Here is a 26,965-nt window from a genome sequence, read left to right on the forward strand (position 1 = left end):
TCATGACTGCAGTGAGAAGCAAGGAAAAGCAGAAAATGACTATGCTCCTGATCATCACTTCCAATATCAGTCCCTTGATGATGCTATTAAATAAATTTACTCTCAGTCCGCCTGCCAGGATATGCCTCGTCCAGGACGATTATGAATTATTCTTTCTATTATTCTTAGAATCTTTGGAGAATTTGTGCGTGTCTGTGTAATGTATTGGAAAGTAAATCATTTGTTTATTAACCTTTCTTCTGTTTATAAATAAATGGATCATATTCAAAACTCGTTATTTTGAAAGTGAGGCATTAGGGCAAAGTACGTTTTCATTAAAATTGGTGTTTTATATAATTGATCATTTAAACCGTTATGATAAACTTCCATTGCAAGTATCCTCTGCATGTCTACGATAACATCCATTTTCCCTTCACTCTGACAATCTCATTCGCAAAAAAAGTAACAGCGGCAGTTTCCATCCCCAATAATATTCATTTTATTTGAATTGGTCTTGTGCGTGTTTTACTAAGAATAACCACGAAACAAGATTTCAGCCGAAGCAGTGTTGAAACAGAGTGCCGAGTTTAGATTATTGGAAAGAGGTTCTCGAAGTAGAATGTCCACCAGTGCTTCATGCACTCCCATATCAAGAGGCAAAAGTACAGCTGTTTCAGCAGGCAAGCATAGAGTGCGCAGGTTGCAGGGCAGTCTTGAAGGATAGTTTACCTCTTCCAACACTTGAGGGCAGTAGACCCTCAGACTTTAGGGATCTATTCGAAGACCAAACAATAAATATTATTATAGCATCAGCCCTTCCAAAAAGGACATCCATATTTATACTTAATTACTGTCTTCCGCTAATTTTTTTTAAAGTTTCAACTCAGAGTAATTGATTTCTGTAAGCATAGTATGCTTAAAATGAAATTTTCCCCATAAATGTGGTCTATTTCATAAGAAATTGACGTCTCAATGTGATGCTATGGCCTTTGCTTCGATAAACATGAGACACAAAGTTAAAGTAACATTTTCAATAGCTGTGGTGAAAACAATCTAGATGCGAGGCTTCAGGACAAAGTTGGTAGACTTACAGCGGCTTTTAAAGCATTTTCCAGATCTGCAATCAAGTCGGAACTGCTCTCAAGTCCGATAGAGAGTCTGATCAGATTGTCAGTGACGTCGACCTCAGCTCTCTCTTCTTCAGTTAAACCTCCATGGCTCAAGGTTGCCCTGATTACAATCGAAATTGAAAAATTAAAGTTGTGCAAAAATTAAACTTTCCCAATGGAAAGTTTAAATTATTATCTTTCAAAATCAAGAACGCTATCTATGCAAACTGTGGTATTAGAGAGACAAAATACTCAACATTTTCCGACACTTCAAAAATTCAAAATGGTCGCCATCACTGTGTTAACTCGATGGGAAAAAATTATAAAATTAAATATTCTTATTTTTACAAAAGAAAGTCTGTGAATACTTTATTTACACCATGAGATTGAAAATGAGCCCAAACAAGTGCTACTCAAAAAGAGTATTGTAAAACTTTGAGACTCCGAATATCTGTTCCAGAAGCGCATTCTTCCTTTCGTACGAATTTTAAACCCGTTGCTAACCTTTCTGTAATCATTTTTTTTGGCTCAGATCTAAAGACACAAGTTTAACGGGTATGTTTATTACGGAAGTGTCTCTTTCAGGCGACATACATCAACATATCATTGCTATGTAATGAATTTTAGCAATAAAAACTGACACAGGCGAAATGTCGATACAGTAACATGATCCTCTATGCGATTACTGTATTAAATTATATATATATATATATATATATATATATATATATATATATATATATATATATATATATATATATCAGTCTTTTCATATCTTACGGGTGTTCAGTGAGGCTGTGATTTCCCCCGAGACTAGCTGAAAATGCAAAGATCTTCAGATTCTTGAAGAAAAGTTTAACTTCATCGAGTCCACCTTTGATCCAGAAGGAGACCATACCACTGAATCCTGTCATCTGTTTCTTGGCCAGGTCATGTTGAGGGTGAGATGCTAGACCTGTAAATAGGAGCAGATTTTGCTCTAGATGAGTCTTGCCATAATAAAAGACCAGTATGTACAGTTGAAACTTTCATCAATGGTTTTCAGTGTGTGAGACTCGACCAGCCCTGGGCGAACGGTAGAATTATTATGGTTTGATCCGTACTGTTCACCTGCATCGTTGCTGTATTTTCCAAGCATGATGCTTCGCTACAATCGTGTGGTAAAGCTGCTGGCTTTGCTTTACCGTAAAGAGACCAGTGCGGTGGTTTACGACAAGTACAGTGCATGGTTCATTGTGACAAGAGTCTCCTTTAGGGCGTGGACATTGTGTAAGTATGAGTTCAAGTGTCATTCAATATTATAAGTCTATTTACATCAGTCAGAGAAAATGGATTTCTCAGCTGTATAGTATGTCCACCTCGATATAAGCTCCTGTAATCTGAATTCAGCTGCTACGGTGAAGTCGCCGAGTAAAATTACGCCTTTTTAAAGGCACGTTCCGCAATCCCTTGGATCGCCTTTGAGCTAGTCTGTAAGAGGATTATTGAGGTGTGATGGACTTCTGTTTTCCATTGAAATTGTAATCTGGTGGGTAATTTTCTGACGAGACAACACAGGCCTTTAACGCTGAGGTTTAAAGGTACACTGTCACCCGTAATCTAAATATGTCCATATATAGTCAAAGGGGCGTTTATTGGTATTCAAAATGTCCATGTGAGGGCGCTTTTTTTAAAAAAGCGGCCATCCGCTTAAAATCTGTGTTTGGTTAGATTTTCTCTTTCCACGGTAACTATGGCAAAATTGGAAAAAAAATGGAACATTAGTGTAAAAAAGGCAAATGTATGATTTTTTGCATATCATAAAACAACAACAAACAACAACAACAAAAACAACAAGGGCAGAGATGCATGATTTGATTTAACACAAAAAAACGAGAATAATCTATCCAAGCTATAGAGTATGACTGACAGAGTCGTCTGCATTGCGTGGTCTTGTTTCTTATGAAATGGATATTGACAACATTTTCTACATAAAAGTCTGTAAATATGATATTACTATTATAGTTACAGGTAAACAAATATATGACGTAGGGTGCCATAATCATGTTTGTTCAATTCCTTTTCAAATGGGTTCCAAAAACTAGCAAAGAATACAATCATTATCATGCAACCAAAAGTCTGATGATACTAGTGGTGGCACCACAACCGAACCTGTTTAAGAAGAACCTGTTAGGAAACAATAAATGGAACCACAATCCGTCCACCCACTGTGATGGAACTAAACATTTCAAACCGGGGGAATCATGACTTTGCACTAAACATCAGTGGTACCTACCTGGATACAGCACTTTCTCAACTCGAGGATTTTCAGCCAGGGCCTTGGCAACGGCAATGGCATTCTCTTGGTGTTTCTCCATTCTCAACGGCAAAGTCTTGACACCACGGTTGGCAAGATAACAATCAAACGGTGATGGAACAGCACCGATGACTACAAATAAAATAATTAAAAAAATTGATTAAATTTGAAATTTTAAAATTGCTATCACACTTTGGGGATATCTCAGACTGAAACTATAAAAAGAAATGCTCTTTGCAGTGACTTACGTTTCTGAAAACTTCTCAGTTCTTCGTTGATTTCATCGTTGTTTGTACAGACTGTACCGAGTAGAACATCGGAGTGACCGTTGATGTACTTCGTTACCGATGACATCACCGCATCGGCCCCAAGCTTCAGTGGTTTCTAGGAAAAGGCCAGAAGCAAGACGGGAAAGATTCAACCATTTCAATTAGCACGCACTGCAGTGTCTGGTACAATTATGAATAACATTACAAGATTTCGATGAAATCTATAAGTAAGCTGCTTGCTGCAACTTTGAACAGAACAAGAAAGCTGGATTTTGTAAGATTTTATGACTGAGCAACGTTCTTCATAAATTAATATCGGGCGAATATTCGTGTTTGATCTTTTACCTCATTCTTCCAAAACATTTTGTCTTGAAAGAAAGATGCCTCGAAGTTTCGACCAAGCGAAACATTATTTATTGACACCGATCGAAAATGCTTCCTGAGACTTTTGATCCTCTACATATAATACAAATTACCCTATGTGGTTTAGACAATATATTCATTTTTTATAGAAAATATGTACCCTTTCATCTTCCTCTCTTCGAATTATGTCGAATTAGAAAGGAAACTCAGAGACGCAGGTCCAACGTTGACGAATGAAAAATGGTCCAAATCAGAATTCATATGTCAACAATAATATTACAAATTATATGCGTAAAGGCTGTGTTCACAAGTTGCACACTCGGTATTTTGAGAGTGAAACAAGAAACTTGTTTTACAAAGGCAACAAAAATACTGGAAAATGCATAAAAAGTTACAAAAGTTACAACTATAGAGGGCGTCATAATTCAGAAATTATTGAGGAGGAAAAACATCAACAGTAAAACACGTGTATTGTTTTCGTTGGAATGTGTACAAACAATGATGTACAAAAGGTGAAATTGTGAAGAAAACTATTTTTGATACCGTATACCTGAAAATACGGGGAGCTGAAAGTGTTATCGACACAGAGGAAGGCACCATTGTTGTGGGCAATCTCTGCTATGGCTGCAATGTCTGCGAGACGAAGACCAGGGTTGGTTGGTGTTTCAATCCAGATCATCTGACGGATTAAAAACGGATTATTCCATAAATCTTAAAGTGAGTTCTCATATATAGAAAGAGTTTCCAGTGCCCTAAATTGATCTGACTTTACAAATCAGTGTCAATTTCTTCGCTCCGTGGACATAACATTCCAAGCAAGTGTTAAAAATGCTAAATAACAGCTCATTCTTAACATTTTCACAAAATATGTACATCCATCATTAGTATGCATGTGCTGCAGCTGCTAGGCGTTGATGTCGCTCGAATCTCGCCTAAACCTTTTACTGTCCAGCTGACTGCCGAGTGTCCCAACTCTTTTTAGAATGACTTCGGAAGATCATAAGTACGAATACCTTTGTGTTTGGTTTGACTGCAGCAGCGAAATTTTTAGATTCCCGGCAGTCTACAAACGAAGTTTCGATATTGTACTTATTTGCCATAAGTTTCAGCTGCTCTGTGCTACCGCCATAGAGGTCATTGCCACTTATAATATGCTCTCCCGCCTTGACTAAACTGGCGACGCAGAACTGGGCGGTCGCACCAGATGAGAAGGCAATACCTAGATGATGATAGAAAGGAATACATTCATAGAACACATAAGCATATTGATTCAAGGTGACATGTTTACCTTGAACTAAATCCGTCTACATACTAGAAAAACGACAAGTGCATTAGAACGACTACTTGGCATGATGCGATACACTACCAAGAAAGGCTGTAATTAATGATAATTTGTTAATGTTTTTTCCCGACAAATTCTTACTGAGGATATAGCAAAATAAACAAAATTTCACGCTAAATGTAGTAAAAACGTTTCCATCCTTTGCACGTATTTTGTGCTATTTAATTTCATATCCATGTGCATGCAGATATTAGGCTCCATTAGGGCGAGGGGACATTTAATAAGTAACCGTTCGCCATGTTGTCTGTAGAATAAACCAAGACGAGAAAACTTTTATTTCAAATTCAATACGTGCCCAGCTTCCCTTCCACGCCATAGTGTATTGATTGCCAATTCGACGATAAGAAACAACTACTCACCGTGTTTAGCACTTTCCAGAGACGCAATGCATTTTTCAAACGCATTTCTTGTTGGATTTCCTAATCGAGCGTACACGAATTCCTGAAAAGAACACCCCAGACGTAGAAAGGTGTTTATTGCAAAGTTAGCCCAGTATAGGGACTGCACTCCCGACAACGTTGTCAAATATTGCAGACTTATAAGCATTGTTCAACGCCAATAATGAAACCGTGATGTTATCAGAAACCCGTCATAATGCCTCTCCGCCTATTTGTTAAACCTCGATGCTTTCGGTGAAAATTTTATTTGTTCAGACCATGTTATACAACCTGATGCGACTTATATGGAATTTATTAGCAAAGTTAAGAAAAAATAATTTACTGAGGCAAATGTGACAAGTGGTAATCCCTAAGACCTCGTCAAGTGTGTCTTGTGATACATACATCCATGCGTACAGCATATACCAGTGGTTATGAAAGGCAAAAGGTGACCCACATCTCAAAACAATAGCCAAGGTCAACAAGAACTGACATATCTAACGAAATGAACTGAAATCAGAACATTTTGATGATCATGCTTCCGTTAACTGAAATCGATTTGTTTCTCTAATATCAAACAGTGATGCCTGATATTTTGTATTCTTGATTTCGTAAAGGAATGGTTCGAGAAAAAGTTTGAGATTTTCAATGTTGAGCGAGGCGCATACTACCTGTACCACTAAAGAACACCTTGACACGTATCATGACTCGTGCAACAGTCGCTTGAGGTAAGGTACACAGCGTAGCCCAGGCTGCAATAATTGTAGCCTTGGTTAATGGTTGGCCGTGGGGCCGGGGCTTCTGTCATGCGGCTCGCGCCTTGCTTGAGCTATTGAGTACACAGCGAAGACCGCTGTGAGCTATACAATGTCATTCGCCAAGTACCTAATTACAAGCGACTATGGACATACCCCAAGTTCTCCAACTCCCGGCAATCTAAAGGTTGTTGAGGTCATAATGGGAGGCACCAACGCCGAGTCCGTACACCAGACGTCTGCTGATTGTCCTGCATGCTGTACGAGCGTATCCATGTCATAACCCTCCATGCTGAAAGACTGGTCAGCTGCGATGTCCGAACTGTTGTCGGCCATATTGGCTTTTTATAACGTTGCTGCAATAATGCAGAAAGGCTAAGTTAGAGCAAGGTGATTTGAAAGTCGATTTTTCCGAATCATGTCAGCTTAGGGACTTGTCGAAAATTACAGGGGAGGTGGCCGGTTTTTTTAAGTTGTACGAAAAATATCGACCCACCTGTCATCCATGCACAGGATTAATGACTACCCCCTTATCTTTGCAATGAATGGTACGTTCTAGACCTTGTATACCGGTTGCTGTTCCCACAAAAGACACAATACACGTTTTTGTGTTTGTGTGACGAAACACCGCCCTCCCCCTGTAATTTCTTTCCAGTCCCTTAAAACGCTGTCATTCATTTATCAGTATATATTACGCTGTCAGATAATTGTGACATTTGCTACTGTATAAGCCTTTCCACACTGATAACACACAATGCACCGATGGTATCTGTGATATATGACCACGCTGACATATGTAGGCCAACTATTCTTTACTGACTTCATTTGGTAGTGATAAACAAAATGATAAGCACAATATACCGACATACATTTGTTAGGGTGCCTAGGTATATGAGTTGACCATATATTTCGATTTGTCGCAAGCAATTTAAGCCCCCTTTAAAATGCTTTCACATACATTTTATCGCTCTATCCATAATCGTTGAAGGAAAGCGATGCCTTCCTTACATTTGAATGAAAGTTTTAGCGGCGAGACACAATTACAAAATCTTGGGAAGGTAAAACAAAAATTTTTTTTTTTTCAAAAGTTTTCTTGTCGACTTCAGGCGCAAACTAGACTTCGTTCAAAAGATCGCCCGATAAATCGTGCTCGCGGTGGTTTGCTGTAGTATACACTCCAGTCCGAAAACAGGGTACTGCAGGCATTATTCGTCTGGAAGTTATGAATATGATCAATAAATGTCACGTATTAAATTTTATTTTTCATTATACCAGCCTTACCTGTGTCGAGTGTGTGCCTATTACTTTACCCTCGCTATTTCTGTAAAGTATTTCAAAGAAAAACAGTCCTTATCTGTTAATTGCCCTCCCCTTCGTTAATTTGTTCATCGATCACCAAAATGTGAGGGAGGGGTGGGGGATGGGGGCTTATCGCCCTGACTAGAGCCATTTCAGAGGCATTTTAATGACCTGTGTGTGAACGGCACTCAAATAGCTCGTTGAACACATTTCGCTCTATCTTGTTACCCTATCGATTTTGATGTTTAATCTTTAGTACAATTAAATTACCAGAAGACACGGAATTCAGTGGTTTATATATTATTGCCTGAATAGATGGGTTTATGTGCCCGAGAGCAGGTGACAATTTGCCGGCCCGACGACGCGAGGAGGGTAATTGTCTCCTGCTGCCAGGGCATATAAACCCATGTATTCAAGCAATAATATACATGCCTCTTTACAGTTTATGCTATATGACATTTAGTTACATGCAGGGCATTTTCAAACAATTTTACGATTATCGACCACCATCAAACAGATTTTAACGAAAGTCAAACTAGCAGTGTGCGCATGGATATTTCACATCTAGCGTTAAGCGTCTACCTTGACATCGAAAACGTCGAAGTGCTTCACCGGACCGGGCAACCATGGAAACCGGTCCGTGCATCGCTTACACGGCCCGCAAACTCCCCGTAAGCTTATGTTCCTATTCAAATCAATGCACTGATTTGCACCCACGTATGGTTAGTATGCATGTAGTAAGAAACACAGACTGTGTTGTCATTTAAGATCTTGGAAACGACACAATGCATGCAGTTCAGACATAAAAATTAGCATGTATTAAAGTAGGTACCCTAAAATCGTTTCACCCGCTAATATAGAAAAACTTGATGGGAAGAATCCTGGCGACTGGACTGCATAGAATCAAACGAATGCACTATACTGGCCAACTACTAGTATCCTTGAAAGCTCTTCAAGTCTTAAGACCGATCTGCCATCTCAACTGTCGGCTTGGAAACTGAAGAAATCGAGGGCAAGGTATCAGTCTACAAGAATAGCGCTGACCGCAAATGACGTCATTTTCTTTCATTAATATGCAAAGATGAATATTCGCACGCATTTTTCGCAAGAACGACGAAAATAAAACCTGCTTGTAGGTACACTAATTCATATGAACTTATGGCTCAGACTACAAGCTTGCAACAACAGCCGCACATGCAACAACAAAATTTGTCCGAATTTCAGACAGCGATGTTCTACTACGCGCGCGGAGTCTATATTTAGTAACAAACCTGAAATCGCGATCCAGCCGGCCGGCGGCCTGACGAAAGATCGGGTCAAGTGATTGGCGCCACCTATCGTCGGGTTTTTAAACCGAGTCAAATCAAGATGGCAGCCCACATGGCAGGGAAGCACACTCGGAAACATAGAGGCAAAGAACCACATTCAGACAAGCAAAGGGACAGACCAAAGACCGGTCGACTGGACGAAGACACCATGGGTTACTATAGAAGAGTTTCGGACACTCTTGCCGAGGAATTCGAAAATCCAGAGGATAAAGGTAATTAATAGGTACAAGACCGTGGTTACATCATGGAGGTTACATTAAAAAGGCTTTCGACTCAATGCGGGCGAACCGCCACTGATCATACTAGACCCTCGAGAAAGTCGAGGGTCTATGCACAGGCTAGCTGCAGTACAGTAGCTCGAGGTTTTGCCTGGGTATTTGGGTCGGACGGCAAAACCAGTCTGGTTTTGCCGTCCGACCCAAATACCCAGGCAAATACCCTGGGTATTGGGTCGGACGGCAAAACCAGTCTGGTTTTGCCGTCCGACCCAAATACCCAGGCAAAACCTCGAGCTACTGTACTGCAGCTATGCACAGGCGTGATGTTTTCTGGGTAGTTTCTATAAGTGTAGTTTATGCTATGTTCCGACGTTCTCTTTCGTAGCCTAAGGAAGAGAACGTCGGAACGTAGCATAAACTACACTTTAATATAGAAACTACCCAGAAAACATCACGCCTGTGGTCTATGCACTGATGCAGTGGCGGTTTAGCGGTTCGCCTGCATTGAGTCGAAAGCCTGTGAAAAAGAAAATGTACGCGGTCAGTATTGTACGAACGGTATTACCGGAGAAGTCGGCCAGTTGCGAACTCGGCCAGCCCAGGTGCCGACCAACTCGGCCAGTGGGAGAAGTCGGCCAGGAGAAGTCGGCACTCGCAACAACGGAATATGATTGCACACGTATTCTCTTCACAGTTGAATATGCCAAACAATTGTAACTTTTTAGTACCATAGTTTTTGTTATTTTGTCGGTTTAATATTCAGAAAACAACTCGAAGTCGAAGAGCTCCCACGTCCACCCTGCAAAACATGTTACTGCAGATCGCACGCGTACCGTATTAAAGTTCAGGCAAACATTATGCCATTTCTTCAGTAAAATTCATGGCTTGATGACTCTTAACTAATTTGCTTCACCATCTCCTATGACTTTTTAACGAACTTCAAGTGTAACTATGACGAAGGCTGCAAAACTCGCTACCACGATCGCGATACACCGCCATCTTTAATTTTACCCAATGTGTGTATATCATACGTGCGTTGAACTGTGATCTGTGAAGTTTGCAAACATTACGCTCATCTTATGAATGACATTTAGATCGCTTTCGCATATAACTTTAGTGAGACTTCAAAAAAAGAAACACTATTATGTAGCATATATTCTAATTGGGTGCATACTGTACTGGCCGAGTTCGCCCACTGGCCGACTTCTCCAACTGGCTGAGTTCGTAACTGGCCGACTTCTCCAACTGGCCGAGTTCGTTACTGGCCAACTTTCTTGTATTCGTACGAACGTTTCGTTTCAAAATGTTGTCTGCAGGTGCAACTGAGGTTTGCAGGGGTCGAACTAGCGCTCGCCACATTCGCAAAATGCGACAGAAAGTGCTGGGTGGCGAATAAAATGTCTTCCTGGTTCGCCACGCTCATGAAAGTGTGGCGAACTGGCCTCAAACTCAAAGATCCCGGTCAAATCACGGTGGACGATGCGATACTATCAGGTGATTAAATCAATGCTTCATACACCTGTTTTCGTTGCTGGTAACGGTTGAATTTCGTGATAATCGGTTGTGGGCGAGGAGAGCGAGCACTTGTAAGCCGATGGACACGATCAAACTCAATACATTGGCCGTCAATACCAAGTTTCTCAGAGATAAGAGATCTAACCTTTGCTTCAGACTGGTCCCATGATTCGTCTTCATCTTGCTCGATACCTTTGAAAATCAAATTGTCCCGTTTCATCTGGCCCCTCATGGAATCAAGTTCGTTGTTCAGATCGTAAACTTGTTCAGTCAATACTTTGTTCTCGTCAGCTAACCGAGCGGTTTCTTCTCGTGCTTCTGTGAGTTCTTGTTTTATTTCGTGCATATCGTCAACAAGGCTGTCTATTTTCCTGTTCAGGTCTGTTGCCATCTTGTCCATTTTCTTACTCAAGTCACATTTCATATTACGTAACTCACGTAAGACATCTCCGAGTTCAGGATTTTCACTGCTTGTAGAAGGCTTGGAGCCAAATAACGTAGTCTGTCTAGTCTGCCTTTTATCAGAGGACTGTTGACTGCTTTGGTTTGGACCAGGGTTGGTTTCCACATCACCAGATAGTAGCAGCGTAGCAAACATTACTAGCCGTAGGGCTAAGCATACGGCACCAACACTGACGTCACAATCATGGCGAACGCCTGTCCCGCTGGATGGAATGCTGAACGTACCAATTCTGGCTCTCCAAATGTCTATAGAGACTCCCATCTCCAAAATTACACCTCCGGAGACGGCACTACCACTTTAACTAATGGATAGGACGGTTTGCTATTGCAAAAAGTCTCTGTAGTTGAAAAAACTAACAAATATTCTGGACACGATGTGACAGCTAGGTGCCTTCACCGACGCCTCTAGCGATCTGATGATTTAACCCTTGTTAGTAGTTCTAAAATTGGTTTACAGCGTTTATTGAACCAGTTGTATGATTACTGTAATACATGGAAATTAACTGTTAACATTAACAAAACCAAAATCATTGTTTTTAGAAGGGGTGGAAGTCTGAAAAAGTACGAAAGATGGTTCTATAATGGGCAACGAGTGGCAGTAACCTCCTTTCAAAGTTACCTGGGTATTGTTCTTTCATGGACTGGACAGTGGTTCTAGCTCAAAAAAGTCTGAGTGAACAGGCCAATAAGGCTCTTTTTAGTTTGAAAAGTTGTCTATGTAAATTTGGTAATATTCCAGCAACAATGGCTTTAAAAATATTTGACTGTAAAATCATGCCAATCCTCCTGTATGGCTGTGAAATTTGGGGATTTCATCCTGCACCAGATGTTGAAAAAATCCACAACAATATGCTGCGTTATATCCTCAGGTTATATCACAATACATCAATTATTGCCATGAGAGGAGAATTGGGCAGAGTGTCTTTAAGAGTACCAAGATATCTTAGAATTGTTAAATATTGGCTCAGAATTGTAAAAATGGATAGAAACAGGCTCACCCACAAAGTTATGTATTTCAGTTAGACAATATTGATGTGAACAGGTACGACTTTTGGGCAAAGAGTGTAAGACACTTATTACAAAGTTATGGTTTTGGGGAAGTCTGGAACCAACAAGGGGTGGGCAATGAATCTGCTTTTTTAAATATCTTCAAACAGAGATGCATCGATATTGACATGCAATCATGGCTAGAGGATATGAGTAAATCAAAGAAACTGAGTACCTATTCAACCTTTAAAAAACAACTTATTTTTGAGCCATATTTGAACTTTATTGATAAACCTGTATTCAAAATAGCATTATCAAAATTTAGAATTTCCGCACATACTTTAAAAATTGAGACTGGCAGATGGAATAATATTCCAAGAATTGATCGAACATGTGAAATGTGTAATTTGAATCTTGTCGAGGATGAGTTCCATTTTCTTCTTGTCTGCCCAAAGTATAGAGATTTAAGATGTAAATATATTGCCACATATTATTTAATCCACTGCTTGTATATAAATTTGCGATACTTCTTTCCACTTGTAATAGTACTACTTTGAGAAATTTAAGCAGATATATTTTCTATGCCACACAACTCAGGGAGAATACCCTGCTTAACCAGGGCAACAGTCTGTAACTTTTCCAGTGTTTGTAATATTGTATAAAATGTTATTTACTAGCGATCCTTACAATATATCGCTAACGTTTGTACTTCATGGCCGGAGGCCAATAGTACTGAAATAAAGAATCTATCTAACTGATTAAATCAATGTGACTATACTCTCGCTCTCAGCGCCACGTAAGTTTACGATACCCGACAGTGGTTGCGTACTATGCGTTCTGTCCAGCTTAGGTACGCATTGCCAAACTCCGCAAGCCATAAAGTTTTTCTTTACCCTTTGAACCTAGTTAAGTACCATATAAGGACCAAAATAATGACATCAGTCACCCTAACAATAGAGAGTTCCAGTAATTTATGCAAACTTTCCGAGAAGGGGTCAGTGGTTTACGTGAATATTTAATCAGGTCAGCTGCCCCGCTGCCGTGTACTCAACGAGAGCGAGAGTCGAGAGACCTTATGATAGCTTTTCCGCAACTCAGACACAGAAGACGATTATATCATGTACAGCTATTGCTCTCTGAGTGATAGAAACGGTAGATTTTACCACTTTTTTGATAATATTCTATGGAAAAATCGAGCGATTTGCTAGCCAAGTTGATTGCGACTGAACGTAGCGTTGGATGGCAGCATGGCCATCATTGCGTGAAGCTGAACGCTCCAGACGGTCCCCGTGGTTTAGGTTTTCTTTCAATGTGCATGATGAAGAAATTTGTAAGATTTTAGTTAAACTGAAGTGTATTCTGTTGATTTTCAAGTGACTTGCAATCGATAAGCTCATGCAGACTGTTGATATCGTGGCCTTATCCAGACTGTAGCGAGAGAGCCATGACGGTCGACCTAGTTTGTTTACAAATTTATGTGTTGTTACTGTTGACATAATGACATATATCCTACATCGCGTCACGTCTGACATGTGTCTGTTGCATCACCACAAGGTGACTGGAAACCGTATTTTGTGAGTTTGAAGCCAATTGAAAACACTGTTTTTTAACTGAAATAAACCGGGCCTGAAACTTTTATCTCAATACTTTGTGGTTTCTTTCTATCTAAAGACCGCTTTTGGTATGCTTGTCAAAATACGTGATCCAACTTTGAAAACAGATTGACTAACACAGTATGACTACGAGACATGATTAAATCAAGGCAAGTTATCGAAAGCATATGTTGTACGTACGTGAATCAAACTAATGTCAGTTGGTCCAAACACCAAATTTAATCAATAAAAAAATTAGTTAACTGTTTTTGTCTTCAGCTCTTCATTCTATTATACTTGCAATAAGCGCACCCCACTGGACAAGGCGTGTTGATGTGAAATGCTACATATTTACTGCATTTGGTCGTACTGATTTATCACTACTGAAGACTCAATACTATACTTCACTAATCTTGTCGTTTATTGGGTTTGGAATTTGTTCAAACACGTCGATCGCGTTCCATAAACATTGGGCGTGCGTTGGGCATCGGTGTTTCTGGGAGCCGCCATTACCGGAAGTTGGTAATCACATCAACACGCCTTGTCCAATGGGGTGCGCTTATTTTCACCTCTACAGGGCCATCGGCATTGTAGCGCTACTGGTGAGCGAAGTCGCAAAAACCAAAAATCACCGACCGCCTCACCGTAGCGCTACAATTTTGCAGCTATCCAAACCATTGGACAAGGCATGTTGATATGATTACCAACTTCCTGGTAAAACCAAGAGCAACAGCACTGCAGCTACGTTCCTGCATGCTGATTTGAGCTGCCATGATACTATGGAACAAGTGCTTGTAATGCTATGTACATTTCCCTGATTACGGTACTTCAGGACGTAGATCCGACCCCCTCCCCCCACCTTCCACCACTGTCTCCCATGTCCACAGCTAACATAAAGTCCTTAAAACAGACTAGGAAAAATGGGATAATTACTCGACTCCCTCGAGCTCGGTTCCTCGCACGTCTAATCCCCTCATTTGTCCAGTACTGCCCAATACTCTGTCATTTCTTGATGCTGCTTCCCTTTTGAAGGTTTTCTAACTGATATCACACCTTGTAACCCCTTATCCAGAACTCTTCATCAGGAATGTGTTCACCCAGACGGAAGAGGAAGAAATCAAGCTGTCTCAGAACCAGACAGTCAGCAGGATACTAGAAACCTTGATCAGAAGTGGTGGGCGGAAAGAGGTGAAGAAATTCATGGCGGGTCTCTCCAAGGACTACCACAAAGTCTGCTTCGATCGCTTTGCCGCCTATGTGCTACAGACAGCCGTCATCTACATCTCAAAATTGCCAGAGGAGGACACTGATGCAGAAGATGAAGACGGAGAACAGAAGTTGCCTTCATTTGAAAATCTTGTCTTACAACTGTGTGATCAGCTCCTTAGTGAGCTGTCTGAAGTACTGTACGATGCATACGCCAGCCATGTCCTGAGGACTGTCTTTGAAGTGCTTGGCGGGGTTAAAGTGACGGAGGTTGTTGTCAGAAGTAGGTTGTCGAGGCAGCAACAAGACAAAAGTAAGGTTCTTTTGAATTAGCTCAATGATTTTTCCCCTTTTCTGAAGGGTTTTGTCAGGGTTAGTAATCAACAATGAGATGAAATAAATCTGCATGTGATCTTATGTGTAGATCCAATGTGTCATATCATAGTTCCCTGTAGATTGACCAAACCGATTTATTCTGAGTACGCATAAGTCCCAGTGGGTGTTTACACCCAGCCGCTACATGCTTGGTACCAAAGATTGTTCTGCTATGCATTGAAATAAAATAGCGTTTATTTTGTATTGAGCACCCTAAATTGGTCAGTTACCCAATGGCATGTACTTTTCTTATGGTGTCTTTTGTCAATTTATTTGATTAATGAATATGGATCCAATATACAGGTGGACATCATCAGCCATACCACTGAAGCATAACGTGTTCTATATAATTGCATGAATGACCTGGAAAATTGGGGACATTTATGCAGATTAGTCCAGACTGTTATTTGTTTTTTCGTTGCATTCTGTTAATGTAATGCATATGCTCCATCATGTGTCTGAAAACCACAGCTCAGGCCCAGGCTAGGTTTAGTGACATTATTGAGATGCAAACAGCATACAATGCAGTCACAAGGCAATGCAGATGGACAGTTTAACATACTGAGGTCGTGCGAGGTCATTATCCCATGGCAAAGTTCTATCATGTTGTATTTGGTCAAGTCAGGCAGTAATTCTTTATATAAATTTTGGGTGTCACAAGAATATATCATAATACTTATTTTCAGATTCCACGAAGGAACATGAACAGTCACTAGCCAAGACCAAACCAAGCAAAACGTTCAGGAAGAAACTGAAAGAATTCACAAGATTATTGTTGAAAAGGGAAGACATGCGAGGTGAGAAACATCAGCGTGTATTCAGTCAACATGAGATAGCTGTACTGTTGAATGGGTTTGTCAAATGATTCAGGGATACTCACATGTGTGTCATGACAACAAAGTCATGGGCAATGTATTTTGTGGTAATTCAATTATCTTTCTCAGGACATCTTTAGTGCTCTTAAGGGTCAAATTTTGGCTCACTATAAAAGCAGAAAAAAGATCCAAAAGAACCAAGTTACTCTGTACCTTAACCCTTTCGCTGCTGTGGTTTTGCCCAAAATCTCTTTGAAGAGATTCTTGGTCAGAAGGATAAAGAAGGCTTTCATTTTATAGCGAATGCAAGAATACCCCAGGCAGCCATATGGCTAAATTGCTAGCGTAATGGCCTGTCAAACAATGAGCTTGGAAGTAAGTTAGCAGTGTATTTCACTGATAGTGCAGCTCCTGTCATTACAAAAACACCAGAGTAGGGATCTGTTTCCTCCGCAGACATATACTGCTGATCATGTTGCAATGTGAAACAGTACACTGCACTGACCATCTCTACTAGCTGTGCATCACGTCACAAACGCCATTCATTCTTGAAAACATAAGAGTGTACCATTGAATATAGTTTTGTCAATTGAAATGAACACAAGAACACAGTTTAGTTTTTGAACATTCTGAAGTGAATTTCAGCTAATTCATTGATGTTGTGTGTACACACTAGAACAGACAGATTAACAGAATATGTCTGCTGCGATTATGGACCCTGGTGTTCTAGTATTTACAGGAACTGCATTATCATTGAAATGAACCACTACAATACTAATCTTCTCGTATGACTGACCATTTTACTGTCATATAACAATATGGCTGCCCAAGATATTCTTGTGTCCATTGTGTAAGATGGTAAGTTTTTCAAGTTTTGTACATGTTATGTCTTTTCTGTACAAGTAGAGGAGTATGTTTTATGAATATTGTCCACTGCAGATTTGCTCTGTCACGCAACCTGTAACCCGGTGGTGCAGACATTACTTCTTGTATTGCGTCAAATAAACAAAGATCTGTGTCGGCAGCTGTGTCTCGTCATCATGGAAACAGCAGAGGGGGAGAACTCTTCAGGAGACAAGGAATCAGAAGACAAAAGGTGAATCTTTGGTTCTGTGCATCAAGTGGATGATTTTGTAGCTCTCTAGCCATTTTGTGTGCAGATAGTTTGAGCCATATTGTAGTGGTTTAGTGTATATTACACATACACAGATTGCTAAAGACAGCACTCCCACAAAAATTTTCTAACATAAAATTTCCATAGTCATGTCATTAATTGCATGGGAAACTAAACCTAATAAGGCTACCTTGTTTTCGTTTTTTGAATACTTGTTTTTGTTCAAGAAACAAAAAGGTTGACTTCAGTGTTTCATTAGATGAAAATGATGATTGCATATTCTTATCCTGCCTGCAACAAAATGTATTTGACTTCAAAATTTCTTGTAACGGCTTACAATATTTTGTTTTGTAAAATGTTTCAGTCACAATTCCAAAACTACGACAACTACGTTTTAACTACTCTGCAAATATTCGAGTAATTTGCCAAAGTGCAATTACAAACCAAATCGCTAATGATAGCGTATTGTGTAATAAGGGATCTTTATTTCAGATACATGTAACTTATTCATCAGCTTGATTATTTCTGAAAATAAATTCTTGGGAGTATTTGTGTCAAACCCTGCTCTCTTATTATGATGCAATTCACAAATTTTTGTCTGCAAAATGAAATGTTACCTATTGTTATTCTGAGTCACTGGTAGAGATTTCCTATGTGACACTATTTTTTACCCTGTATCTGCAGTTCGATATCGTAACTATCTTGTTAGGAAAGTGAGTTTTTGCAGTTAACTTATTCTTTTGATTTACATATTGACTGTTCCCCAGGTTACCAGTAATATTCTCTCACGCTGTCGGCAGCCATCTTGGTGAAGTTCTACTTCAAGTGGCAGACGATGAGATACTCGGTAAATTGTACACACAACACATGGAAGGCAACGTTCTACGTCTGGCTTGCCATCCTCAGACAAACTTTGTGCTTCAGAAGTTTCTGACAACAGTGTCAACTGCTGATCAAGTGAGTGATTAATTTTAGTCATATTTTTAACCTAATGTAAATTTTGTTTTCCCATATATCGTTTTTACAAGTTATGACTTTTATAAATCATTTAACATTATTTTAATGATATCATGACTGAAACTCTTGTCATTTTTGAAAACTGTTAGTGGATTATCAATTGTCCATGACTTCCCAGGACTCAAAAGGTTGCATGACAGAGCAAATCTGCAGTGGACAAAAATGCATTTTGTTCAGGCCCAATTCCCTGAGTCAGCGTCGATTTAACTGCTATCATAGTCAGACTTTTACATATAGCCAGCGATATGACAACGGTTTGATAAATTCTCCCTGTTACATGAAGGAAAGAAAACATATTCAGGATTCAAGTACTATCCCACACAACGGCAAACTTTTCATGAAATTTTAGACTGAAGTGGGGACAGCCTCAGGCACGAGGCTTTGTCGTCACTTGCACCCATCAGTCTCCCTTAACCTGTCACCATTCAACCAGCAAATAAAAGTAAATCAAGGCAATAAATATCACATCCATTTTTGTGCAGATGCAATTTCTCAATAAAACATATTTTGACAAACCTTCCCCTTCAAGTGTAATTATTTCAGGGTCAATAGGCTCCTTTAAAGTCACCTGGAAAATCCTGGAAAAGTACAGGAAAATGATATTGAGTTCTAGATAGTCGTGGAAAATTGATGGTCCACTCCAAGTTTTTATCTCCGCTGTCAGCGACGCGGAGCTTATCAAATAGGTTGATTTTCCGTCGTCGTCCGTCGTCCGTCGTCCGTCGTCGTCGTCCGTCGTCCGTCGTCGTCCGTCAACAATTGCCTTCTCCTCTGAAACCGCAAGTCCAATTGCTTTGAAATTTTATATGCAGTTCACTTGGGATGACCTCACTTAAGTTTGTTCAAATCATGGTGAAATTTGCATATTTGTATTTTTGGGGCATTTTTTGCTGTTTTTGGTAAAAAAATCTTCTCCTCTGAAACCGCTTGTCCGATTGCTTTAAAATTTTATATGCAGTTTACTTAGGGTGACTTCAGTCAGATTTGTTTAAATCGTGGTGAAATTTGCATATTTGTATTTTTAAGGCAATTTTTGTCATTTTTGGTAAAAAAATCTTTAAAAATCTTCTTCTTCAAAACTAACAGTCAGATAGCTTTGATGTTTGGTACATATGTTCCTAGGGATGACTTATTTCAGATTTGTTCAAATTGTGCAGAAATATTGAAATTGCATTTTTAGGGCAATTTTTGCCATTTTTGGTCAAAAAATGTATTTCTCAAAAAGTACTCAACTGATAGTTTTGAAATTTGGTATACAGGTTTGTATTGGTGAACTAAGTAATACATATTGAATTTCTGATGAAATCTGTAATTTTGTATTTTTGGGGCAATTTTTGCCATTTTTGGTCAAAAAATGTGTATTTCCAAAACTACTCGTCTGATAGCTTTGCAATTTGGTATACAGGTTCCTACAGATCATCTTAATGATATTTATTGAAATTATGATGTAATCTGCAATTTTGTATTTTTGGGGCAATTTTTGCCAATTTTGGTCAAAAAATGTGTATTTCCAAAACTACTCATCTGATAGCTTTGCAATTTGGTATACAGGTTCCTACAGATCATCTTAATGATATTTATTGAAATTATGATGAAAATTGCAATTTTGTAATTTTGGGGCGATTTTTGCCATTTTTGGTCAAAAAATGTGTTTCTCAAAAAGTACTGGTCTGATAGCTTTGAAAATTGGTATAAAGGTTTCTACAGATGAGCTAAGTAATATAATTTCTGATGAAATCTGTAATTTTGTATTTTTGGGGCAATTTTTGCCATTTTTGGTCAAAAAATATGTATTTCCAAAACTACTCATCTGATAGCTTTGAAATTTGGTATACAGGTTTCTATAGATAAACTAAGTGATATTTGTTGAAATTATGATGAAATCTGCAATTTTGTATTTTTGGGCAATTTTTCCATTTTTGGTCAAAAAATGTGATTCTCAAAAAGTACTGGTCTAACAGCTTTGAAATTTGGTATACAGGTCTCTATAGATGAACTGAATTTGATCTTTTGAAATTATGATGAAGTCTGCGATTTTTATTTTTGGGGCAATCGTTGCCATTTGTGGTCAGAAAATTTTATTCTCAAAAAACTACTCATCAGATAGCTTTGGTTGACATGTTCTTAGGGATTGTCCGATGTGATATATTCAAAGTATGATGAAATCTTCAATTGTGTATTTTGCAGCTATTTTAGCCACTTTTTTTCTGGCCACTGCATTGAGCTATCAAAAATTTCCACCTTCTACATCAACATACCAAAAATAGTAATTCTCTACATAAACACAGCGGAGCTATATCGGCCGCTAGGTCACTTGTCTAAAATGACAAGGTGGCAAGTCCTTATTTTGTAAAAATAATGTTAAAAATATTACAAAGAAATTATACCGGTATATTGTATAAATGATATTTGAAAATGGTATTTTGGATCTCAAAAAGTGCTTGAAAATTGCTGAAAAATTCTGCTAAAGTCCATGAATTTTAAGTGACATTGAGTGTATGGACCTTGACTTTTCAAAACCACCAATTTCATTTTTCAGTTTGAGACAATATTTGATGAGTGTGTTGTTGGCATTGAAGATATCCTAGCTCACAATCACATTGGTGTCATCGTACGACTTGCAGAAGCTTGCATAAAGCACAGCACCAGGCAGGGTAAGCTTTTCTATTCCACTGTCAACTTTTACTGAAGTGAAAATGTGACTTCAATTCAGTCCCATCATTGTGAAATGAGTTAATGTTAGTACAGCAGACAGAATTCTTAATTATTTTTGACAAAATGTATCACTTACCTTTTTGTGATGAATGATATTTTCACTGTATTCACCAAAGAAACTGAGAATGGCATTGTTTACAAACATGATAAAAAAATAAGGCAGTGGATACGTAATTAAGGTACTTCATGCTTCAAAATTGAATGACTTAAAATTTTTGCTCAAACTTTTCATAAGGACACTTCAAATCATCCCTTTTCCAAATCAAGAATAAGGTAAGAAGTTACCGTGCAAAATTTTGTACTAGCGAAACAAATTACCCAATATTTACCGACTCTTGAAATTCAAAATGGCTGCCATCCTTTTGTTATAACTCTTTGACAAAAAAAGAAATTTTTGATTTCAACAATTAACAAGCCAGTGAAAAGTTTAGTTACTCCAAGAGCTTTAACCCTTTGAGTGCTGTTATTTTTCACACCAAATTTCGTTGCAATATTTTACCAATTTATATGAATTGTTCTGTATTTTTTGATAATTTTGGATCAAATGGACATCATGTTTCATTGGCTACAGTTTTTCACCAAAATTTTGGCAAAAATCTGAAAAAATTTGACTTGGGCACATTTTATAAAGGTGACAAAAATTGACTTTGGCGCTCAAAGGGTTAATAAAATGAGCCTTATAAACAAGTGGTAGATGAAAATATACTGTAAAAGTTTTAGAGTCTTAATGCATGTTTCTCTCTTAGGTACGTTCTAGCATAACTCTGTGTTTCTCATTTTCTTTTTGTTTCCACTTTCAGCTGAGTTGCTGAAATCTTTGATGCAGGCTTTCCACTGTCACAAACCCAAGTCAAGACAGAGGTGTTGTGTCAAACTGCTGGCATCTTTTGCTGCCTACGAGGCCTTCCATGAAATGAGTCAAGGAAATGAGAACAGCATCCATGGAAATGAGAAAAAGGTAAAAGTTTTAATGTTATGTTGAGTGTTATTACTCTATACTGTGAGCACTGCATCAAACTTTCGTGCTGTCTTGTCAATTGATGATTCCATGGCTTTTGAGGTAGTATGTGCCTTGAATATGGAAGATTAAATCATTTGCTCAAACATCACCAAAGGAAACCGTAAACTGTTCTCTTTCAAAATCAAGAATGAAAACTAGGGGTCAAGCTACAAATCTTGGTACCAGGGAAACAAATAATCTAAACTATACTGATGTTTGAAATTTAAAATGACCCCCATCCCTATGTTAAGGTAGTATGCACCTCGAAAGTGAAAGACTTAAACTTTTGCTCTAACTTTCCTCAAGGAATCTTTCAATCATTCTCTTTCAAAATCAAGAATAAAAATAGGGGGTCACCGTGCAAATTTTGGTACTTGAGAAAGAAATTACCCAAGATTTACCAATATTTGAAATTCAAAATGGCCACCATCCCTGTGTTAACTCTATGCAGAAAAATAAAAATTTTCGAATTTCGAAAAACTAAGCCAGTGAAAAGTTTTCTTTCACCAAGAGCTTTAAAATGAACCCCCACATGTGGTATATCAGAAGAGAATTGTAAAAGTTTGAGAGTCCGAATGTCTGTCCCCGAGGTGCGTTCTACCTTAAAGGGACAAAGTCGGCCATTTTTCATGAATTTTGTTTGATGTGAGATACTACTTACATTGTTTGACATGTTGAAAGATACTGAATGAATGGGTAACCATGCATATATTCGACCCCGATTTTAGACACGACACACAAAACCATCGCGAAAATGAATTAATGGTCATGACCATTAATCCTTTTTTGCGATGGTTTCATTGATCGTGTCTAAAACTCGGGTCGAAAATATGCATGGTCACCCATTCATTCAGTATCTTTCAAACTGTCAAACAACGTAAGTAGTATCTCACATCAAACAAAATTCATGAAAAATGGACGACTTTGTCCCTTTAATCCTATGGGGAAAATTTTTTTTTTTTTTTTTTCACAAAAAGTCCAAACTTGATGACATTATAGCACTTTGAATGATGGCATTCAAGTAAGACACATCTTGTCAAAGGAAATACCAATGGAGAAATACCTGGTGAAACAAAGCAAGGTTTCAAAATAGTGAAGAGAACACCATTTCCCATCCAGTTTCTCACATTTATTTTTAGCTCCTACATACTCATATACTGTATAGGATAGGGAGCTATATGACTCAATTAGTGTCAGTCATCTGTATGACCTGTTGGTCACCCTACCCTCTTTCAACAGGCAAACAGCGCAGATGAAAGCGAAGACACGGAACCTCCTCAGGTCAAATTAACAGAAATAAACCTCCAAGGCTCGCTGCTTCTTCAACAGCTGTTCAATTTCAACGACTGCAGCAAACTGGTGAAAAGTTTGTTCGCTCTGTCTGAGGAAGAGCTTTACACCATGTCGTGTGACCAGTCCGGAAGTCATATTATCGAAGCGTTTTTCAGGTCCCAGACTGTTGGAGAGAAGAAGAAGGACCAGCTTATAGAAAAACTCAAAGTATGTGTAGTTTGAAAAAGATATTCAATCCAATGATCGGCATTTTCATGTGTACGTCCCAATCGGATTAAAAATCAGTGGTAGAGATGGCATACACCACCTTGTGGAGGTGACCAACTGCTGACAAAAACAACAAAGAACAAACGAAGATGAAAATGCCTCCATCTCTACGTCTGATTTAATCGGGCTTACACTGTTGGTCAGATTTTCAGTTGAATTTGAATATAAAATGGCGGTGCCTTTTGTTTAAAGTCAGGACAGTTGTAACGTTAAGCCATCGAGCAGTTCAGTGGTATTGCCATTTGTTGTTTGACCCCCTCCCCGAACTTTAACCTCTGACATCACGTCATCATTACATACAATTATTCCTTCCAAGCTTGTCAGTAAATTAGTCGACCTTGGAGTTGGTACTTCCATGTGCAGGTGGATTTTAAACTTTCTTAGCAATAGACCACAGGTTGTTAAAATTAATAACCACCTTTCCTCGTCGACAGTTCTAAATACGGGAGCTCCCCAGGGATGCGTTTTGAGCCCTTTGCTGTACTCTCTTTTTACCTATGATTGTACTCATTTGTATGCTAATAATTTTATTGTGAAGTTTGCTGATGACACAACAGCCATAGGTTTAATAACTGAAAATGACGAGTCTGCATACAGAAGTGAAATTGCAAATTTAACTGATTGGTGCAATGTGAACAATCTTGAACTCAATGTAAACAAAACCAAGGAAATAATTATCGATTTTAGGAGAGTACATTTTACCCACACCCCAATTACCATAAATGGGAGTGCAGTTGAAATCGTCACTGTTTTCAAGTTTCTTGGTGTTCAACTTTCATATGGCTTGTCATGGCATGAAAATATAGAACACCTAGTAAAGAAAGCACAGCAGCGTCTCTATTTTCTCAGACGTTTAAAGAAATTTGGTATGAATCGCTCTATCCTGGTCAACTTTTATCGTTCTGTAATAGAAAGTATTTTAACATATGGCATCACTATCTGGTTCAACAATATCACTAAGAATGAATTGAATGCTCTTGAACGTGTTGTACGTGTATCACAAACAATCATTGGGGCAGAATTGCCATCTTTACAATCCATCTATCACTCAAGATCTATCCGCAAAGCTGAGGCAATAATCAACGACTCGAGTCATCCTGCTCACAATTTTTTCACATTGTTACCCTCTGGTAGGCGATATCGGAGTATCAAAACGAGAACGGTCCGCTTTAATAATAGTTTTTATCCATCTGCAATACGCATTTTAAATCAATCCTAGCTTTGTGCGCCATTGTTTTTAAGGTTTTGCTCAATAATTGTATTTTTATCAGCGTTTTTGACAGCATTTTTAGTATGTATAATTTTATTTGTATGTTCGGTTTGTCTTGTCTTTTGTGAGCGCATGTGGAAAGGCAATTTCCAATGCTTTGTATGCATATGGCAATAAAGTTATTATTATCAGAAATGACCAACAGAATGAAGGAAACATCAAGATATGCAGACAGTGTTATACAGAAATATCCTCTCCATCACTCTACCCTCTTACTTACTTGTAAGACAGGTTACTTGACACTTCCTATTTTGTTCCGTCTGTAGGGTTGGTACGTAAGAATGGCATGTGATAAACACGGCAGCAGAACAGTTGATTCAATATGGAGCAGTGCTTCGCTGAAGGTCAAATTCACCATCGCTGAAGAACTTGCCAAGAGGGAGGCCCAGCTGAGCCAGGATAGGTTTGGACGGTTTGTCCACAGAAACTGTGCAATCGGACATTTTAAACACAGGCGGAATGACTGGAAGGATATCCAGAAACGAGACGAGAAAAAGCGCAAGATGTTCTCTGATATCATTGGAAATGAATCAGGTAATGATGGGTTCACAGGTCAGGTTCATCGGGGTCATAGTTCAGGTAGTTTGAAGTTAATATCTGTTGCAAATGGCACCCAACGGTTACCAGTATAATTTTCCTACAGTGGTTTTAGAAATGTTGCATTTACCAGTGCTGTCTGACCATAGATACCAAAGATAACAGTATTTTCACAACAAAGTCAGACTTCTACTAAATTTAACACCTGTAAAATTTACAACAGACATTATCAACAAACTTTCCTTTACACTTTTCCTTTACACTTTTTTGGCCTCCAGTTTGAAAACATCAAGTCTACAACACTGATCAAACTTGTGTCACAGAACTTTGTAATATAGTGTAAGAGTTGTACAATAAACAAAATTACCATTGTTTAAGATCTGAAGACAGAAATCCAGGTTGGTTATTTTGCTCTGTAATTCTAAAACCTGTGGATTCTAAATATTTATAGAAATGCCATGTCCAATGCATGTATCTGTTAATTTTTTGCAATCTCTCATTGGAGTGGTGGTCACTCTGCCATCTCAAAGAAGCATAGCGGGTTGTATACAATGTCAGTGACCTGACAGTTCAAGTGATTCCTTGAAGTGACACAATACGATGTCGTACTTTTATTTCATAGGGACATCTTCACCAAAGAAAGAAAGCAAGGAAGCAGACTCTTCATCAAAAGTTGGTGGCAAGTATCACCAAGAGATGAGGGCGCTGGGTTCTGAGAGTGTAACAACCAATAAGGTGACAAGTGAGGTATGTATTGCCAGATAGAAGATAGAAGACATTGATGTGACGTTGCCTGTTTCTAGATGTGCATGTTTGGTGAGGGGCAATATTTATTACAGTAGACCTTGTGTTCAGCAATAGGCAGTATCACATCCGTCTTGAAACAGGCTATGTTATACCCATTTCTAATGACAGGAACTATTACACACAGGTCTAATGACAGGCAATATTACACCTATATCTGAACACGGGCAATATTATTATTACACAAGGTCTATGACAGGCAATATTACACCTATATCTGAAGACAGGCAATATTATTATTACACAAGGTCTATGACAGGCAATATTACACCTATATCTGAAGACAGGCAATATTATTATTACACCAAGGTCTATGACAGGCAATATTACACCCATATCTGAAGACAGGCAATATATGATCACACCTAGGTCTATGACAGGTAAATTACACCCGGGTCTATACAGGCAATATTACACCCAGATCTATGACAGGCAATATTACACCCATGTCCTGGAATACTTATATATCATTGATGTCACCCAACAGGCGATGTCACACTCGTGTTTAAATGTTGTCTGTTACCAAATGTACGTGATTTTGCCAGTAACTGTGTATGGCATGGGATGTGATTTTGTCTGTTAACATTGACGTGTATAGATGTGATATTGTGTATGATCAGATCAGATATTGGTGTGATATTGCATGCAAGCATATACAGGT

General features: G+C 38.7%; 2 protein-coding genes across 2 annotated transcripts in view; one reads left to right on the plus strand and one right to left on the minus strand.

Moving 5' to 3' along the window:
• LOC139147037 (cystathionine gamma-lyase-like) lies at nt 1–9,169 on the minus strand. Its single transcript, XM_070717889.1, has 10 exons — nt 9,061–9,169; nt 6,647–6,846; nt 5,718–5,799; nt 5,030–5,235; nt 4,567–4,695; nt 3,633–3,768; nt 3,364–3,516; nt 1,869–2,043; nt 1,071–1,209; nt 1–6 (listed from the first exon to the last, which is right to left on the minus strand). The coding sequence occupies exons 2-10, from the start codon at nt 6,824–6,826 to the stop codon at nt 1–3; spliced, it is 1,206 nt and encodes a 401-aa protein (XP_070573990.1). The 5' UTR covers nt 6,827–6,846; nt 9,061–9,169.
• LOC139147677 (nucleolar protein 9-like) overlaps nt 9,127–26,965 on the plus strand; it is an 18,483-nt gene continuing 644 nt past the window's right edge. Inside the window, exons 1-10 of the mRNA XM_070718827.1 lie at nt 9,127–9,329; nt 14,964–15,410; nt 16,159–16,269; nt 17,227–17,383; nt 18,169–18,358; nt 20,958–21,072; nt 21,934–22,091; nt 23,373–23,633; nt 25,230–25,497; nt 26,123–26,247. Of these exons, the coding sequence (XP_070574928.1) occupies nt 9,158–9,329; nt 14,964–15,410; nt 16,159–16,269; nt 17,227–17,383; nt 18,169–18,358; nt 20,958–21,072; nt 21,934–22,091; nt 23,373–23,633; nt 25,230–25,497; nt 26,123–26,247 (2,004 nt within the window). The 5' untranslated portion in view covers nt 9,127–9,157. The remainder of the gene's footprint in view (nt 9,330–14,963; nt 15,411–16,158; nt 16,270–17,226; nt 17,384–18,168; nt 18,359–20,957; nt 21,073–21,933; nt 22,092–23,372; nt 23,634–25,229; nt 25,498–26,122; nt 26,248–26,965) is intronic.

Source organism: Ptychodera flava, chromosome 13, assembly GCF_041260155.1.
Source record: "Ptychodera flava strain L36383 chromosome 13, AS_Pfla_20210202, whole genome shotgun sequence".
Classification (NCBI taxonomy): Eukaryota; Metazoa; Hemichordata; class Enteropneusta; family Ptychoderidae; genus Ptychodera; species Ptychodera flava.